Here is a 19,974-nt window from a genome sequence, read left to right as displayed (position 1 = left end):
TAGGCAAAAAATATAGAGGATAAAAGGTGTATCAGGTAATTTTAATTAAATACGGTGGGTTTTAACAACTTTTGTCATTGTATTTGCTGGCTTTTTAATGTCCGTGGTTTGCTGTGTTTTTCTCATTCTAAATTAATATTCACTTTTGTATTTCTAATTTTGCATTCATAACTTTATATTTTCTTAAAGAGGTCCCTCCAAAACTTGGGTCTACCCCCTGCATGGCATGGAAAAGTTAAGACAGTGGCCTTCAAACTGGAAGACTTTCCAGTGGGTAGGCAGGCAGGAACAGCTTTTTGCAAAGTGTGGTCCCCAGATCAGCAGACTCAGCATCACCTGGAAACTTGTTTGCACTGCAGATTCTCAGGTCCTTCCCCAAACCTACTCAGTTCCATCTGGGGTGAGCCCAGTGATCTGTGCTTTTCCACACCCTCCATGTGAATCTAAGGTAGTATGAAGTCAGAGAACTGCTGGTTTTAAGAGGGTCAATTTCCAGATTCTCAATGTTCAATGTGTACTTTTACCAAGAATCAGAGTGCACGAGTCCTCCTCACCAGTTATCAAACGTCCTGGCTTCATTCCCTCCAAGCGCTACCTCTCCCACTTTAACAGAGAAAGGCATACCTCTCCCGAACAGCCCTGCCACATAAAAACCCCTGGAGCACCAAAGGATCAGCGTGAAATATTGTCCAACCAACAACTGTGTTTCTTCTATTTCCCAACTGCTGTCCACTCCCATTTGCTGAGGTCGAGCTTCGTGAGGACACAGGAAGAGAGAGTTAGCGCAGGCGGTAGTGCCTCGTTTCATCCAAGAAACAATCTATGACAAAGCTTCCTGCTGCATCTATCCTAGGATTCAGAATGAGATGGCTGTTGTGGGACATGTATTAACACATTTGTTAGGACTGAGAAATGAAGTCAGATTTTGCCTGCCAGCAAATAAGCCTGATGGGGCTAATGAGTTTGCAAACAAGGACCCCAATAGCCAATTTTGTACATGGTGGATCTGATCTCTAAATTGGTTGAGCTAAATAAACAGCTCCCAGGTTTTGTGACAAATATTATTTAAAGGACTTGACTACATAAAAGCTCTTATTTTATAAAATGTATTCTTGGAGAGGTGTTGAAGTTAATAATATTTTTTAATATCCAGCCCTTGAGGATTTCAGGTTACACAACGTGCCTTTAAATAAAAGAATCATGACACCAACGAATAAGCATTTGATAAGTCTTGATAGGCCTTTCTACAATATGTTCCAGATATTGCTAAAGCGAATGACTCTAACAACCAAGTAACAAACTTTTTGCAAGTCAGTGGTTTCCAATTCTATGCTTGCAACAAAATTGAAAGAGAGCCTAATTTGTCAGCTAATGGCATATTGCTCTGCAGTTCAAGGAATTGAGTTCTATCTACTTATTAATGTGAATAAGGTCTCTAAGTGCCTATTTCCATAAAAATGAAAAAAATGGTAATATATTTGATGGGTTTTGATGCCCATTGAAGCCATAAATAATATTCATCCACCAACACACAATTCAGTTAGGAAAGTAAAAACCAACACACTGTCCACTTAACAAAAGGAAGCCAATAAAATTTCACTTATTTAATAATTATCAAAATGTATATTCATGCTATTTTTATAACACTAATTGTAATATTAGCTCAATCCTGAAGAATTTTTTTTAATACCGAGTGCTTTGTGATTACAGAATATGGCTTAAACCATATATTTGTCAAACTATATACATTTTTGTGGCATAGTCGGACTGGACAATCAGTAAGATGTCAAAGGATTAAAATGTATAAAATCAGTATAAAATTCTGTGGTGGAAGAGGAATGGCAACATCAGTTCAAGAAGAAAAAGAACAATCTCAAAATTCCTAACTAAGAACGTTTGAATATATTTTTAAACAGATGACAGTGGGTAACAAATTGCAATGGTTTTTAGATTTCAATAGATACGTTGGCAAGAGTCACTTCCTGTATTTTTAAATGCCATTATTTATCCAAAAATAAAAAATAAAGTTTAGGTTGGGTGAGATAGGTTTTCTAATAATGGGAGCTGGCTCTTCCCCTTTTTTGGCCTTCTTGCTAAGCAGGTGCTAAGCTTTTCAAATCACTGAAAAGTTTTCCTCAAGAATTTGACTAACCGACCATTGAAGATGGGCTCTTTCCGGCATCCCAGCCCTGCTCCCTCAGGTCTGAGGAGAAAAATTCTTACCTTGGCAAGGAGATAGGTGAGAAGGGCCGAGCTCTTCAAAGAAGGGCTTTCCCGTTGATGTAGAAAAAACGCAGCCCCTGAAAGCAGCCACACCACTGCCCTCACACAGGCGCTGTGGGACCCCTGGCGGCGATTCCCAGAAGCTCGAGGGCCTCGGGGCTTTGGCGCCCAGGAAGCAGGTTTGCAGCGACTTCCGGCCAGCCCAGCCTCCCCTCTCCAATCCTGTGGGAAGGGGCCGCTGGGGTCTCACACCAAGGCTTGAACAGCATTCCCTCAGGGACCCTCTCAGGGTTTTCTCCACAGCAGTGACCTGCAACTAAATCCCGACTATTCACTCCGGCACCTAAAATAAAACAGCTTGAGGCCTTTGGTTCAAATTGGTTCAACGGTGACCTGGGGCAAGGTTGTTGACCTGAGTTCGGTTTCCTTTCTGTAGAAAAGTTCCCTTTGGTAGGAAAGGAATAATAGAAGCTACCTCTCGGGAGTTGCCGAGACAAGACTGCGATATGTTTAAGCCACACCCCATTGGGGGATCCGTCCAATCCCTGTGCCTGCCCGTGATTGTGTTCTGGGTGTCCCAGGTGGGAGCACTGTACCTACTTCCCAGATTAAACTTGAGATGTATGCAGAGCTTTCAGCAGCTAGCCCCTAACATGCCCTGACAACATGTAGCTATTTTTTCAGCCAGCCTTTCACAGGAAACTGGGAACTCAGGTTATCTTATCTCTGGTTGTAGAAATAAACTGTATGAAAGTGAGAACCTCGCATTCCCTAAGGACAAAATCAGGGTTCCGACCCAGGACACTCTGTGGTGGTCAGGCCCTACTGCAGGGTCCTTGTTTAAAAGACCCTAGAACTCATCCTGGGTAACAAATCCAACTTGATCATAATCACCGGAAACAGAGCCTGTATGTATGTGCGTATGTGCCAGGTGCTGTTCTAGGTACCTAACACATTGATGCACTCAATTCTCACAACCGCCCTATGAGGTAGGGGCTGTTATTATCAGCCCATCTCACAGATGGGGAAACTGAGGTCCCAAGAGGGTATGTTGCTTTTCCAAGGGAATTGTCCCCTATGCAACCTGAGTCCAGAGTCCCTACTCAACCCTGATGCCGAACTGCAATCCACAGCTGGCTCAGGGCACCTGTGCTCACACAATTGGGCAAGGCAGTATCCTTGGTTCTTGGGCCTGCTTTGCTTTGTCAGGAGGGCTACAAACCCAGGGCACCCGAGGAAAAACAACCACCCAACGACCACCAGGCTCTACCATAGTAGAGAGCTTTAACATCAGCAAGGTGTTTCCAATTTCAAGACTCTCTTCTTCTCCCTGTTATAATTTCTATGTTTTTTTAAATGCCAGTAAGAATTGCCCATGACTCTTAGCTGGGACACCCCGATGTTACAGGGGCAGAATGAGGCTCTCCATCCAGATGCCCTCACAGGACGAGGGCACCCCTCTGAAGCTCCGCCCACACACTGACCACCTGCTGCATTCACGCCCTCCTACAGAGGGGGGAAGTGTGGTCTGCAGAAATGCACTGCCTTGCCTAAGATAACACAGAAAATTGGTTCTGGAACCTAGATATGCTCAGATGAATGGCAACAGGAATTGAGGAGTCAGTGCCCAGGAGAAAGGGGGCTCCTGTAGAGGGTAGCAGTGGGATCACTGAAAGTAGTTCTCAGCCCTGGGTGAGGGACAGTTCAATGGGAGGGGTGTGACAGACAAAAGGGGAGCAGAATTTCAAGAGGAAGGCTTTACTCAGGGATTAGCTGTAAAACACCCAAATAAGGTTTTTATTCATCTAGGTTTTACAGTTCCTTTAAAGAATGTTTTCTGTTGTTTGTCCTGCAGGTAATGTGTATATATGGGTACATAAGGGAGAAACAAAATGACAACTCAAAAAACACACCAAAAAACAAAAACAGAATCTTTTAATAAAAATTACTTATAAAAATCCTAATAATTTCAAAGAGCAAGACATTCTTTAGTACATTTATAAAAGAACATTTGGTCCTTTTACAAAAAGCTCCCCTTTAATTTAAATACATTTCTTATTTACAGATGAAACATAAAATATCATATATAGTTGCAAAGCATATTGCACATTAAAGAGAAGCATTTATGTATTTCAACAGATTTTCCCAGCGTTCCCAACTCTAGATGTTTTTGTAAAAAGATTTACCTTTCTTGTGCATAATAAATAAAAATGCAGCTTGTGTTTTGCTATTTAAAATGAAAACAAAATACCTTTAAAAAATATTATTCCTCTGCCTCTCCGAAAGAAGGATAAGGGGTAATATTTCAAGAAGTTCCACAGATACTGGACATTTTCACCAAAATCACATCCAAATTCAAATTCAAATGGAAGTATAACCCTGAGCCCTGCAAAACCTGGGGACATTCACCCCAGCCTGTCCCACCTTTTCACTCGTGCAAAGGTCCCTGCCCTGCAGGGATGAGGCAGAGTGGGAGCTGGATGTCTGGGAAGGGAAAAGGAAAGAACAAGTTCCTGCTCTGCCACTCTGTGGTGAGCGCCATCATTCAGCCCTACCTTTTACAAAATTTGAAAAAATCAAAAGAAAAGGACCTCCAGAGCCCTCCATAAAGAAGGAATGTCTGACGTCAAGTCTACAAAATCCAAAGCTAAGAGTTAGTTTGTAAGCATTCAGTAAACCGAGCCCAGAAAATAGCTACGAGAGATGTTTTTCTTTGGTTGAGGCGACGGGAAAATCAGGCTGAGGCCCTCAGTCCAGACTGCACAACTGCACTACCACACCAGGAAACGATCCGCTCTCTTCTCATATTCATCTGCAGAGACACGGGCCCTGATACATTTTTCTTCAGCTATATAGAAAACCATCAAAGTGACCTGTGCATACTCCTCCATCTAGAACAAGAATAGCCCAGTGCATCATCAGAACCTGGGCCCTCTGCTGCGCAGAGCAAATCCTGGCAGAAGAGCTGGGGCCAACCACGGGAAAGCAGTAGAAATGGAAGCTGGGTTCTCAGAGGCCAACACACCCAGAGAGCCAGCAGGCACTTCCTGAGTCACCGACTCTTGCAGGAGAATGGAGTTCCTCGCTAAAACTGCCCTGTAAGGGTTTGGAACTCGGTAGTGGAAGAATTACACTCCACCCAGCCAAAGGATAAGGCAGTTTTCTACAATGGTTTGGCAAAACTATTTTCATCATATTGCCCAAAGCTTATGCTAGACACTCGCTAATACAGGATGGGTGAGGCTCACAGCTACTCCAGAGAAGCAGGGTGTTCCTGGGGCAAATCACTGAGCAAGCGGACTGCTTTCACATCCTCCTCAGCCCTCCCCAACATTCTACAACACAGAATAGAAGAAACAGCAAAAGCCCTACAGGGTATAGCATGGCTATTAACATTCTGATTTTCAAAAAGGAAACAAGTAAACTTTGAACTTGGCTCACAGACCTTCTTCTGACTGGCACTGGACAGCATTCTGGCATCTAGCCACAGAAACTACTGACCAGGTAGCATCAAACTTTAGAGCGGGTATTCTGGAAGCTCGACAGCCAGGATTTGTATGCGGTAAGTCATGCAGCACTCAGCCCCACCAATTCATACAAGTCCTGTGCCGGGAAGTCAAGATGATTTGGCCTTAATTCAAAATGTGTTTCATGTCAGCCTGGAGCCCCTGAGCTGCATTTGCAGCACTTGAAGCACGATGGTGCTGCCAGGCTCGGATCCCCGTACTAGCGGCAGGGAGGAAGAAATGCCAGCGCGTGCTCTAAGGGGCAGGTAAAGGGCCCAGATGAACAGGGCAATGCTGTCACCATGAGAGCACAAGAGGTCAATGAGGAGAGCTTCAAAAGAGAAAACAGATGCACACAAGACTCGCTTCTGTCCCTGACATGCCCCATTCTCCCAAATGTTTCATCAGCAGTCCCACCTCAGTCTTCCTGGAGAAAAGATACAGGTGTGTGTGTGTGTAAAATGGAACAATTTGGTGTAATGAATTCAATGAAAACATTAAAATTATATATGGTATTCACAAAGAAAATTTTCTATTCAGTAGCCAAGAAAGCTGTCGATAAAAAGAATAATGCTTTTGAAATAAACAAAAAGGTAAAGTGGAAGCATTTGATATTTTTTGCTTTAAGACAATTTGCATAGTAAATGTTTAAGAATTAGCAATGGCATGTTATCTTACTGAAAATCCCCTTTTAAAAAATCTCCAAGAACTGAATAACTTATCTACCTTTAAAACCCATAACATTTAAACACTTAATTTTCAAGAAGGAATAAAAATGTCTCCCTTTCGATTGAAAAATGCAATGGCTTAGCACTTATTTCTAGCTTTCAGGCATATAAAATAAAATCATTTGAGGTGGCAACAGTGACAGGTGAGAAACTGGGATTAGAGGTTACAGATATCCTCTCCCTTTCTACTGGAATGCATTTCAACCTCTGATGTCCCACAGAAACCAGACAAGGGCTTTCAAACCCAGCTCTGCTTTGTATGAGCACTCAGCCTAAGTTCAAAGAGAAACTTCTGTTCTGACTCAGGAAAGAATAACAGAAGAAGGCGTTTTAGCACAACCTCCTTCTTGTTTGTGCTTGCTTAAAAATATCAGGTTGAAAGGTAAGGACTGGCCAAGTGGTTTCCAGCAATCTTCCTCACTAACACCCCATCCCACCCCATTTCAGTGTAGCCCCCCGTGTGGTAACAAAAACAAGCCTGTCTAAACCATAGCAGCAGCTTGCACATCCAGTGACCCAAACCAAAACTAGTCTAAGGCACTAATCTAAAGCCCGCATTATATAGGAAACTGTTCGAGGGACACCAGAAAGTCACCAATCATTTTGTTCTCCCTGAGTTAACTAATTGGCATTAGACATATAAAGCAAAAACAAACAAAATTCTAACCCAAACATGGTCAGAATTGAGAATCCTTGGTTAGTAAATATGAGACAGATAGAAGCGCAGACATTCGTAGGTATTTTTCTCTCCCTAAAAGGCACCTGGTTGTGGAACTACGGAAGTTCCTCAGGTAAGCTTATGTTCAAAACAAACACAAAATACCATCAAAATGAAGTACCTGTTATCTTCTTGATAGCACGATGTCATAAGGTAGGAGACTGCCTGTTAGAATTCTGATAAGGCCATTGTTCTTAACTAACTTGAAACACTGTGAAGATCACTTGGGAAGCAAACGAATAACTGGATTTTTTTCCTCATGTGATCTAAAATTGTGTTTGGATATCTGGGGGACAGCCCAATTATCCAATAAAAAAAGAGAGAAACGATGACATTTTCAAAATGCAAAAAAAAAAAAAGATGTCAAGTAAATCTCAGATCCTTTTTCAGAAAAATTTCACTCACAGTCCTCTAACCAAGAGGTAGCAATACTGCAGCTATGACAAGTGCCAGCAAAGAGAGGAGACCTGGGGTCTGAAGTATTAACCTTTGAAGATCAATCCCAAGATGTCCCATCAATTGTGCTTCATGACATCAGCATTTCTTAAGAATCCAATTCCCGTGTATCTTCTTATTTTGGATTATATCCTTAAGAAAAATAAGGGCATTTTATTGAATAAAAAAGAAAAACTAAAATATGCAAGAGTCAATAGCATGTGGGTGAGCAGCTGGACAGAAATTCCTACACCATCATGGACAGCCAGTCTTCTGTCCTCTTCCTTCCACTTCAGACTGGGTTTGGTTCAGTTGTTGGTGTCTGGTTGAACAACAACCAGAGATCAAATCAAGCCAACCATCTGATCAATCTGTCGCATGTAGATGCTCTTTAAGGGCAGGGAATATCTCCTCTCATCAGGAACACGACTGCACTAGAGAAAAGAGGGAAAATGTGAATTTTGAATTCAAAACTCATGTGCTAATCCCTCAAGAAGTAAGGCTGGATGACCTAACTCAGGGTTTCTCAACCTGGGCATTCTCAACCTATAGACGTTTTAGGGTGGACAGTTCTTTGTGGGGTCATTCCGAGTAGCCTCCTGGCCTCTGCCCCCCAGATGCCAGCAGCACCCTCCCCCAGCTGTGACAACCACAGATGTCTCCAGCCATTGCCCAATCACTCCCAGCTGAGGACCACCGACCTACTTCAATATTCTCACTTGACAGGTGAAGAAATGGAGACCCAGGGAAGCTAAAACACATCCATAGCAAGTCTGGAGTGGCCAGGACAAACTGCGGGGTCCCTCTGGGTCCTTAATTCACTCAGAATTTTAGAAACACATCAGCTACTTGAAAATACTGTGGTCTTCTGAGTTCATGGATCTGCTCATTCACAGCTAAAATCTAAATGCTTCAGAGTGCTGTGTTTTTAAAGGCCTTTTTTCTCAAAGGAGAAGTGGGTCTTGAGAACCACATGCATTATCCCTGGAAACAGTTGTTCACACACTTTCTTTATAAGCTTATTCCCCAAAGAAACACTATCCCAGTGCTCTGTACTTCAACTCACCATGCCCTGCTCCTTGTCCCTGGCAAGGTCACATCTGAGAGGTCCTTTAGTTGGTCCCCACCACTCCCCACCCCCAGGCCTCCACATGTGCTCTTCTATCTGCTTGAAAATCCCTTCCTGGGAAGCTCTTCTTATCCTTGAAGGATCTACTCAAAGGTAAGCTCCCCAAAAAAAGTCCTTCTCGATGTTCTCTGACAGATTCATCTCTCCCTCCTCTGTGATTCAACAGCTCTTCCTACAATCCTCCACATGTTCAAATACCTGGGTATGAACTGGTCTCCCCATGAGGCAAGACAATCTGGAACTGGGATCCCTCGTGTTAGTCTAAACCCCAGAGCTGTGTCCCAGCACAGCGGCAGCAGATCTAGGGTGAGTATGTCAGCTTGGAGAGATCTTCCTACGACGAAAGGCGCATTGCCTGGGTCCCCTGCTCCACCACACTGCACAGGTGACCCTAATCCCTCTGTGCCTCCCTTTCTTCATCTGTACAATGTGGATATTCACAGTACCTCCACCTCCTGGGGCTATTGTGAGGAGTAAATGAGTTAATGTAAGTAAGCGTTTAGAACAGGGCCTGGCACATGGTGAACATGACCTAAATACTAGTTATTATGAATATTTCCTCCTCTAATTCTCCTTCAGTTTCCTTCTCAATTATGTTTTGTTCACTTAATCAACACCGTATAGCCTTATGGAAATTCAAGGGCTTCTCTCTCTCTGGCCTGCCAACGTAGCACAGAGACTAAAGGAGAAGAGCTTCAACAAGACACTAAAGGAAGAGTGCTGAAGTGCTGGCTAAGACGAAGGGGCTTCCCTGGGCCAAAGGTGGTTTGTGGGGAAGAAGTAGGATCTTTTTGACAACGAAGGCTTTTTTCTGAGAAGAGAGATGGCATCCAATGCATTTGGGGCATAAACAGATTTGAGATTTCAAATGGTTTAGGATCCGTTCTCCATGCCCTACCTCCAAATCATCCAGTCTCATTCAAAAGAATACAACCATCTGGGGCTACAGCACTGGGACTTGAGGACTCATGTTACCAAATCTTTCCCACTGTCTATCAGGATAAACTAAGCATGCTTAGAGAAGCCCTGCTTTAAATGAAAATGGGTACCTGTTGCATTTCAAAAAGCATCTTCATCAAAAATCATGCCTGATGACTGCATTTTTTCCCCTTTCCTGCTGGTGAGTGATTTTGCTGGATCTCCTCTAACTCCCCACTCAGACCCATTCTCTGCCTGTCTCCACTTTTCTGCTCCACAGAGGCTGACCTGGCTGAGGACGGCCAAAGAGAAGCTCCAACAGACCAGAAGAACGGAGAGGGAGTCAAGTATTTCCTGTGCTGGCTCCCAGCCGGCAAGGTGACTGAAGCCACTGCATCCCTCGATCAAAGTCACGGCTCCTGCCAGGGGCTGCTCACCCCACACAGCAATGCCCCACAGTCACTCTGACTCTCTCCACAGACTTCTCCAGCCTGGGAGTGATAATGGAGCCTGCCACCCCCTGGGGGTTTCGCTGCACCCTGGCAACACCTCTGTAAATGGTCTCTTTATGAAACTCTTTAAATTATCCAGTCTGAATATGACATTTGTTTTCCGTTGGGAACTCTGGGTAACAGTAATTAGTAGTATTTTTTCATCCTCCATATGCAAACCACTCTTGGATAAAGCAACTTACATTGGAGCTGGAGTTGATGACTTTTAATTCAAGAGATTTAGGCCTGGGTACAGATTTTCCCTCTTCATCGGGCTCTCCTTCTTCAGAAAAGAATTCCTTCCAGGGTGACTCCCGTAGGTGTTTGTCCACAGATACAATGTGTCCCTCAGTTGTAAACATGTATCTGGTTCCAGATTTGTGTACTGGATTCTCTTCATCAAATAGCTAGTGGAAAAAGAAAAAAGAAAAAAAAAGATACAAGTGGTAACTGCAACATCCTTAGAACCCAGCAGCATCCAGAAGGAACACCTAATCCAATATTGGGATATGTTGGTGGGAGGAGAAGGCAGGTGTTCAATAAATGTTGAACAAATGAATGAGTCCTTAGAAACAGAAAATCTTAAAGATGGAAGAAAACCATTAGTCACCTAAACTCTGTTTTACGGAGGAGGGAAAATGAGGCTCAGTGCCTCCTGTCCATATTCTCACAACTAACAGAGGAATGGGGTCGGTACAGGTTTTCTCCCCTCGGGCCTTGAGTTCTTTCCCCAGAGCCCCTCCTAGTCACCTTCCTTACTCCCACCCTGTTAACATCCTTCTGGCACCAACAGCTGCTGGAGAGAACTGAGGGGCCAGACCCTGGCCAGCCTGCCCGCACTGGCCTTTGCTGTGAGAGTGAGGACACCGCACTCCACAGGAATTTACAGAAGGATGGTCCCAGAGACTAAAGCTGTGTGATCTGCTGGTGGACACGCCTCCTCTGCAGTAGTCTGTGGAAAGTGACACCAGAAGCAGAAGAGGAGTCTGAAAGGATTAGACCAGTGCTTCCAAACCTGGCTCTGAACAGACTCATTTGGAGCCCTGGTTAAAATTACCGATTCCTGAACCCACTTTTAAAGATCTTGATTCAATACAGCTGTAATTTTACAAGGGCCCCAGGGTGATTCTGACTCAGCTGGTCCTGGGCTTGGGAACCACTGAATTGGATAACAAAGCTATCATTACTGCTCAGTATCTTTGAATCTCAGCACCAAATTCTCAGTTGCCACATTATTTTCCAACCAGGACGCCCCAATCCTTTAGGAGGCAGTCCTTCATATTTAGCTCTACTTAGTACAATGGCACAGAGGGAAAGAGAGCAGGTATGTTTTAGGCACACAGACAATATATGCAAATGACAGGGCAGTAAAGTGGAAAGAACACTGGACAAGGAGTCAGGACTGGGGTTCAAACCCTGGCTGTGCCACTTGGTCACCCCTCAGGCAAGTCTCTTTGGGCAGACTTTGGTTTCCTTATTAGGGGAAGAATGAACTAGATGATCTCTAACATTCCTTCCTGATTCAAAAATCCTCTCTCTCCACACACACTTGTGCCTGAGGATGTACATATAGACAGAGAGGCAGCTGGGCCACAGGTCTAGCCAAGATCACATAAGTCCACAGAACCTAGTAAAAGTTATAAACACTGCTCTCAGTTTCCTAGAGAAGCCTTCTCTGACCACCAAACCAGCACCAGGCCATATTAATCGGCACGTCACACAGTATGTAATCATATATTAATTTGTTTATTTACTTAAAATATGACTCTAGCACATGGTCAGAAACCATGAAGGAAGACAGCAATATCCTTCTGTTCTGTTAGTGACGGTATCCCCTGGGTCCTGCACAACATCCAGCATGTTGTAGGTGCCCAGTAAATAAACACTTGTTAGATGGAAGAATGAATGAATGACTGCTCTAAGCAGCACTACATATTCCTTGGGTTAATCTCGCAACACACGTACCAGATACAAGTATTTACAGGTCTCACTGAGAAAGAAGCTCTCCATCCGGTCCTCTTTGGATTTGTCTATGACGTGATGCAGCGTTGCATAACCACATCTAGAAAACAATATTCCAGTTAGTCCTTCCTCTACTCCTGCCCACCCTGCTTATTAATTTAAGAAACAGGAGTATTCTATCAACAAAATAATCAACCAAAACATCAAATGCCATATGAAATTAAATTATGTTAGAGTTAGGGCCATCTTCTTTTAGCTTGGATTGTTTCCAAATTTTTTTAAAAGTGGCTTGGCTGTTACATAATCAGACTAATCGGGAGGGAGTGAAGTTTGACAAAGCTCAACATGACACCAAGAAAATGATCGGTAACTAATATAGAAGCTCTCACTTAAATTTTTAGTCCCAATACTTCCAGAAATGACTTATCATTTGGGCATTTAAAACAGTATTTCATAAGAAAATACTTATGATATATTGCTAGGTGAAAAATGCAGTTTTGAAATACGACATACAATTTTTATGTATACATATATACACACATTACAGAAATAAAAATTTTGAAATATTAAAATATATATACTTAAATGCTGACTGTGGTCATGGAGATTAGAGTAACAATATTCTACCTCTTTATATTTTCTGTAATCTCTAAATTTTTCAGTGTGTGCATTTTTGTAAAATATGGGGAAATAAGTAACTCAATTAAAAGGAGCACACACAGTCTGCTGGTACCTTAAAGAAAAAAGGGAAAAAAAAATGAAAAGCAATTCCCACTATCAATGAAGAGGTTCTACCACAAAATTAACATTCCCCTACAAAATTAACATTAATGACTTTTCTAAAAATTGAAATGAAAAATAGAATATTTCCCCAGAGCAATTCAAAATAAGAAAAAAGTGGTCCACCAAAAAACACGAAGGAACTCAGAAAACTAACTTGACTTTTGTGTACTTTTCCAGACTCTGCAGAATATCCATTCCCACATGGAGGTAGAAGGGATTCTTGGTTGCCTAGAGAGAAAATAAGAGAATGTGATCCAGCAAGGGCAGCAAACATGACAGCAACCAGACTTGCCAATAACAAACAACACGGTGAGTGCAGGGATCTCCCAAGAAGATGAGACGCTGCCCAAAACGGGGCTCAATTCACTTTACCGTGAGGGCTCATGAACTTCTCATTTAGCCAGGGTTGAGATGGCTCTCCTGGCCCCTGTCAAGGTCAGAAATGAAACAATACCCACACTGACTGTACCATATCTGAGACCAAATCCTGTTTGTACCCTGCCTCAGAACTCTCTAGAAAGTTAGGACTCAGGGAAAAGAAGGTTGCCTCCATTCTCCTTGTAGCATCATGAGATACCATTTGGGCATTCTATCAAGAGAAAGGCACCAATAAGATGTTCAAAAGTATCTAAAGCAGGTCTCCACATTTCCCCCTCTAATCATTCCAAGAAATCAGTCCTTTGGTTGCTTAGTCTTCTATCACATGCTTGCTCCTTAAGTTTCATTAGGGAAAAAAATGATCTGAGAAGATGATGCTTTTATTCCAAAAATATTTTCAAAGTTGCATTTACAGCAGCAAAAGCAAACAAGTACAAGGCTCACTTTTCTGGATTAATAGAGCAAAACTGAAGGTTTCTCCGGATTCTAAGAAAATAGTAAATATGAAGAAGTTTGCAAATGGGAAAGAGGCAGTGACAGAAATAAAGGGCTCAAGAGGAGATAAGCAGGCCAGTTTTAGACATGTCACCAGAGTATGCAGTCACTCTATGCTGAGTTCAGAAGCAAGAGGAGAGTAACATCTTCCTTTTTTGGAGAAAAGGTTATCTGAAACTCATGAGGTCTCTCCAGTTTCTCAGGATTCCTCCCTGCCCACTGCTTTCCATCTAGGGGCAAATGCAAGGATTCAGTATATAAAATTACTGAATAAATCTAAACCACTGTTCTAATCCTACTGTCAGAGCTCGAAAACATAAGGTTCTGCTTGCCAGGACCTGCCCAGAGCAGCCATTTGGTAGAGATCTACCAAACTGCATTGAAGGACAATCTTAGAAGGACTGGCAGCTTGTGCTGCTGCTTGTGAACAGATAATGACTCTCAGTGTGTATACAGGTATGGCCTGCACAGAAGTATAAATCTCTAGCTTAAATTGTGGAGAAGACATTTCACAGTTAAAGTGACATTCCCTCAGGCACTAAAGTAATTTCACCAAAGATGAACACTACATGTTTTTTTAAGCATTAAATAAAAATAGACTTCCCGATGAACCCCCTGTGATTTCCTTCACAACCAAGAAAAATAAATTTGTTTTTCTATCTGAATAACGATTGCATAGATCAGGGGTCCATAGTACATGTATACAGAACTGCATCCCAGAAAAGAGTTATTTGGTCAAATAAATTTGGAAAATACGGGGGACTAAACCTTCCTCTCGAATATTTAAGGATGTGAGAAGTAAGTCCTACAGTGAGGACATTATTCACTTTGCAAAATGTTAGGATAAAAGACGTATTTGACCGCAGACGCCTTCTATGTCCTGTGGAACCATGAATGGTACTAAATACCAGCAAGACTACAGAGCAGGTAATTCTATCAGAGTAGCTCTGAAACGATATCATTTCAAACTAATCAGCAAATGTTCATTAAGAACCAGCTGCTACACATACTCCTAGTTCTTAAATACAAACCACTGTCAAACAAAGGCTAGTACCTGGTAGAGGAGATATGTAGATTCCACCAACTCTGGTCTCAGCGGGTAGAACAGCACATCAGGGGCCTGCAGCTGCCAGTTATACCTCTCAGGCAGGGCCCCATATCGTTTCCAGATGGCATAGTAAAAAGCGTGGAGGCAGATGGCATCTTCCACATCTCCTATTAGAACCTAAGGAGAAGAGACACTGGTCATCAGACTAAGACACTTTTTCCAGAACGGCAAGACCTGACACAAAGGTGCTGGGCTCTCCCTCCCTCTTCCCTACAAACATGGTGGGAGGCAAAACCAACCCTAAAGGGCCCAGACAAAGAGGTGTCCTCCTATCTGGCCAACAATGCCAAATCTTAAGGCCAGAAAACTGTGAACTGCATACAAGGGGTGAATACACTAATGAACCAAGAACAGAGGATTGAGAGGCAGATGATCCAAAATTCACACACAATTACTTTTCAAATACGGTTTTGCACTGAGAGTTGGTATGGCTCTGTTCAATTTCATAAACAGAATAACTGAGACAAATTTTATTGTTAATCTCTGGAAGGGACTAGAGAATGTTCCAGTATCCAAAAACAAAACAAAACAAAAAGTGTTTCCCAATCCCTTTCACACTACCTGGAACCCAGCTGCAGGAGAAGTAAAGACTGTATACGGGATCTGTAAATTACCACCTTCCTGAAAACACTGTAGCTACTACCAAGAGACTAAGTATTGCTTCAAAGGTTTCATCAGCCTACAAGATATGGCTTTCCATAAAGTTTATACAAAAGAAACCCACCACTTTGTGGGAGAACAGCTGCTGTACCAGGTAACCTTGAAATGGAAATTTGGGGGAATGACATGGTCAATTTCAGTGTTAAAATCATTTGGGAACATATGATATGTGAATTTATCTCAATAAAGCTGCTTTAAAAAAACCACTTGGACTGTTAGAGAATTTCTTTTTGTTTTTTTCTTTTAAAGAATTTCAAAGTTTAAACCAGAGCTATCCAATAGAGCTATACTATGAACCACAGATGTAATTTTAAATTTTCTAGTAGTCACATGAAAAAAAAGTGAAATTAATTTTATTTTTCTTAACCCAATATATTTAAAGTATTACCATTTCACATGGAATCAATATGATAATTACTAGCGAGACATTTCACATCCTTTTTTTGTACTAAGTCCTCAAGATGCAGAGGGTAGTTTAGTCACAGCCCATCTGCACTCAGGCCGCTTTGCAAGAGTGCACTAGCCGTACTAGCTCACTAGCTCTGGCAGTTATGCAGAGGACAGCTCAGGCCCAAGCAGGCATGACTTTGGTGATCACACAACCTGGACTCCCAGGACAGTCTAGACTCCATGAAACTACTCATTTCATGAGGCAAGTTTTTGAAAACACAACCCAATCAAGGTGGGAGTCAAAGAGAGGTCTGTTGTGTGAAGCCCAGCTGTACCAGCTCTTAGCTCCCTGCCTGTGGACCACCACCTCTCTGAGCCAGTTTCTTCACCTAGAAATAGGCTTATCATCACAGGGCTATTGAGGATCAGAAATAATGTATGTACCAGTCAAAGGCACAGCCAGGCACAGTCTCATTGTAGAGCTGTTTTCCTCTTGGGGCTCGTAATAAACACCACGGCCTCCTCAGAGCCTTACCCAGGTGCTAAATGAGGCCCAAATGGGGTGAAAGAGTTTGGAGGACTCATTACCCCGATGGCTTAAAGGCTGTCTTGACTGGACTTCTGAATCAACTGAACAATATGGAGATCAATCTGAATTATATTATCTGTAATTTTACTTCTTTTTGCTGGTATAATTGAAAAAGAAACTAATTTATCTAAAAGGTTAAAAAAAAAATAGTCCGCCACACAATTTTGATCTTTTTCTATAGAATTCTACACCTGCTAAGCATAGTTATCCCAATTCCTGATACAGGAACATAGAAATTATTGGTCTGCCTAAATAAATTTAGAAACCAAAAACTCTAACTCTGGGTTTCAAAACTACAATTTATATGTGAGACCAAGGGAGATGTTTCTCTGGTGCAGGATCTATATTTTCTGTAGCTCACTAGATAATCTAACTTGTACGATCAGTTTGTTTGTACACCATAGGTGCAGGGAGCACTGAATGGGAAGTGGGATTTGGTGAGTTTGTATAGACTGGAGTGAAATCCCGACACATCCCAGAGTGATATGGGCAGAGTATAAGTGTATTTGCAGGGCTCCCTGAGGAGCTGGGGAGAAATATGCAAGTGTTGGACTTCCCCAGCTGGGCTATTGCTGATTTTCCTGCAAACAATGAGGACTGCCAATTTAGTGGGCCGAGCCCCGATCTGGGGGCTTTCCCCTGTGAGGCTAGTTGCTGCAAGGGAGAGGCTAAGCCCACTTATAATTGTGCCTAGGAGCCTCCCCTCCCCTGAGAGAGCGTCTTTGTTGCTCAGATGTGGCCCCCTCTCTCTCTAAGCCCACTTGGCAGGTGAACTCACTGCCCTCCCCCCTACGTGGGACGTGACTCCCAGGAGTCTGAATCACCCTGGCAATGTGGGAAATGACTCCTGGAGATGAGCCTGGACCCAGCACTGTGGGATTGAGCGGATCTTCTTGACCAAAAAGGGGAAGAGAGATAAAGCAAAGTAGGGTTCCAGTGGCTGAGAGATTTCAAATGGAGTTGAGAGGTCACTCTGGAGGGTATTCCTATGTGCTACGTAGATATCACCTTTTAGTCTTTAGTGTGTTGGAATGGCCAAAGGGAAATACCTGAAGCTGTCAAACTGTCATCCAGTGACCTAGATTCTTGACGACGATTGTATAACTATGTAGATTGCATAGTATGACTGTGTGACTGTGAAAACCTTGTGGCTCGCACTCCCTTTATCTAGCATATGGACACATGAGTGGGAAAATGGGGACAAAAATTAGATGAAGTACCGAGTGGTATGAAGGGGATGGAAAGACTTAGGTGTTCATTTTCGCCTTTATTTTTATTTTGGAGTAAGGAAAAATTTCAAAAATTGATTCTAGTGATGAATGTACAACTGTATAATGGTGCTGTGAATAACTGATTGTACACTGTGGATGACTGTAGGGTGTGTAAATATATCTCAATTAAACTGTATTTTTCAAAAAGTAAATGAATAATGGGGGAGGAGGGGAACGGGATGCTTTGGATATTCTTTTCTACTTTCATTTTATTTTTGGAGTAATGAAAATGTTCAAAGTTTAATTGTGGTGATGAAAGCACAACTATATGAAGATACTGTGAACAACTGATTGTACACTTTGAATGATTGTATGTTATGTGATTATATCTCAAAAAAAATTGCATTAAAAAAAATCAAAAAACTCTAAGTCTGTTTACTTCCAGACAAAATGTGAAGCTGACTTATTGCTCCAAAACACTAATTTTCTCAGCAAATAAGATCCCCAAATACCTGCAGTCCAGGGAAGAAGGCCTGCAGAGAGTCAATCCAGGTGTTCATCAGCTGTCCACTGAACATGTTCACATTGACATAGAGTGGGGGGTCTCCTTCTCCCTCGTTACAGGCCTCCCGACTACAAAACCAAGCAGCACGTTCAGGTGAGGGGAAGATCACAGAACAAGACAGACCCAGTGACTGACTATTGCAACGAGAAACCTTGATCTACCCCTATCCCTAAGCAGTCCCTGGTAGTTTAATAAATGGAATTAACATTAACTTTTCCTCCTCTTTCTTTAAACTTTTGTAAACTGACTGCTACTACCTGTCTACATTAAACTCTAATATAAGGTGACATCTATCATAGAATAAAAGTTCTAAACTCAGCTTTTTTAGTGTATCAAGATTTCAATGTATTTTGCAAAAAGCGTGTTCACATTCAGGTTTAAGAACAGTGCCACATCATGGAGCATGGTATGCCACATGGATCTATGTTGGACCCGGGGCCAGAGAGCCTGGTTTTCTCTGTTGAAAAAACAGTCTCTTCTCTAAATGGTCCTACATCACAGATGTGGAGGGTCTCATGAGAGCAAGACTCTCATGAGATCCTCCACATGGGATAACCAGCCAGTTTTTTTGTTATGTTTTGGACTTTCAAAAGCAAATATGACTGGATTCCTACTCAAACACAGCTTTCGCACAAGTGGTCCTTACAATGGCTAATGTGCAAATGCGTCCAAGAAAATCCTACCAAGCAAGAAACTCAGTAGCTATAACTTGCATTGGCCATTAATATATAAAGGCACGCAAATAAAGTAGACCTGGGGAAGAGAGGTGACACCAGGGTAGAAGCCACTGTAGCTTTGAACGGCTCTCTCTCTCTCCTGTCATTCTGAATACATAAATAAGTAATAGCAAATAATTTTGGTTTTAAAAACACAGAGGGAAATAATGTGCTAGCTATCCTTTCTTTCATCAGGTATAAAGACCAATCCTAACAACTCTTTGGAAAGTAAAAGAACTAAATAACTAAAAAACTGAAGTCATAACAGCGTTATCTGCAATGACTGGCAAACTTAAACACAGTGAGCTGCCACCCACCATGGGAGCCAGCCCCTAAGATGGCCCCCAACACCCTGTGCATCTGTCCCAGTGTTCACACCCTTAGGTGGGGAGTCCCCCACCCACCCACACTGCAGCAGAGGCGGTCGGTGTGACCAAGGGACTACAGCAGAAGTGCTGGTATATCATTCTGAGATTATGTCATGAAAGGCACGGTGGCTTCCACTTCAGTTATCTCTTTCTTTCACACATCACTTGCTCTGGAAGAAGCCACCTGCTATAAGTCGCCTACAAAGGGGCCCATGTGGCAAGAAACCAAGACCAGCGGCCAATAGCCAAGAGCCAGGAGAGCGAGCCTGGAAGTGGATCCTCCAGCACCATGTGAGCCTTGAGACAGCTGCAGCTCGAACACAACTTTATGAAGACCCTGGGACAGAACCACCCAGCTGAGTTGGCTCCTGTTCTTCAGAAACTGTGTGAGATAATGTTTATGGTCCCACGCCACTACGTTGGGGCAGTTGGTTATGCAGCAATAGATAGCTAATACATCCCTTCACCCCCAAATGACTAACACACAGTGCCACGAGAGGGGGTGGTGAGATGGCAGAGATTCACAGACCCTGTGAGCTTATGTTGCAAAAGTACGAACTTTTTGGAATGCATTCTATTTGCTTTAGAAGGCATTATAAGA

At 42.7% G+C, this 19,974-nt stretch overlaps 1 protein-coding gene across 1 annotated transcript in view; it reads right to left on the bottom strand.

Moving 5' to 3' along the window:
* Positions 1-4,139: 4,139 nt before the first annotated feature.
* The window catches only part of EDEM1 (ER degradation enhancing alpha-mannosidase like protein 1), a 30,576-nt gene continuing 14,741 nt past the window's right edge, over positions 4,140-19,974 (bottom strand). The window contains exons 7-12 of the mRNA XM_037800787.1: positions 18,237-18,357; positions 14,821-14,991; positions 13,048-13,121; positions 12,114-12,210; positions 10,352-10,555; positions 4,140-8,044 (exon numbers count right to left, since the gene is read on the bottom strand). Of these exons, the coding sequence (XP_037656715.1) occupies positions 7,955-8,044; positions 10,352-10,555; positions 12,114-12,210; positions 13,048-13,121; positions 14,821-14,991; positions 18,237-18,357 (757 nt within the window). The 3' untranslated portion in view covers positions 4,140-7,954. The remainder of the gene's footprint in view (positions 8,045-10,351; positions 10,556-12,113; positions 12,211-13,047; positions 13,122-14,820; positions 14,992-18,236; positions 18,358-19,974) is intronic.

This window comes from Choloepus didactylus, chromosome 1 (genome assembly GCF_015220235.1).
Source record: "Choloepus didactylus isolate mChoDid1 chromosome 1, mChoDid1.pri, whole genome shotgun sequence".
In the NCBI taxonomy this organism is placed as follows: Eukaryota; Metazoa; Chordata; class Mammalia; order Pilosa; family Megalonychidae; genus Choloepus; species Choloepus didactylus.
Note: the sequence above shows the minus strand (reverse complement) of the source record. Positions and strands in the feature narration are given on the sequence as shown.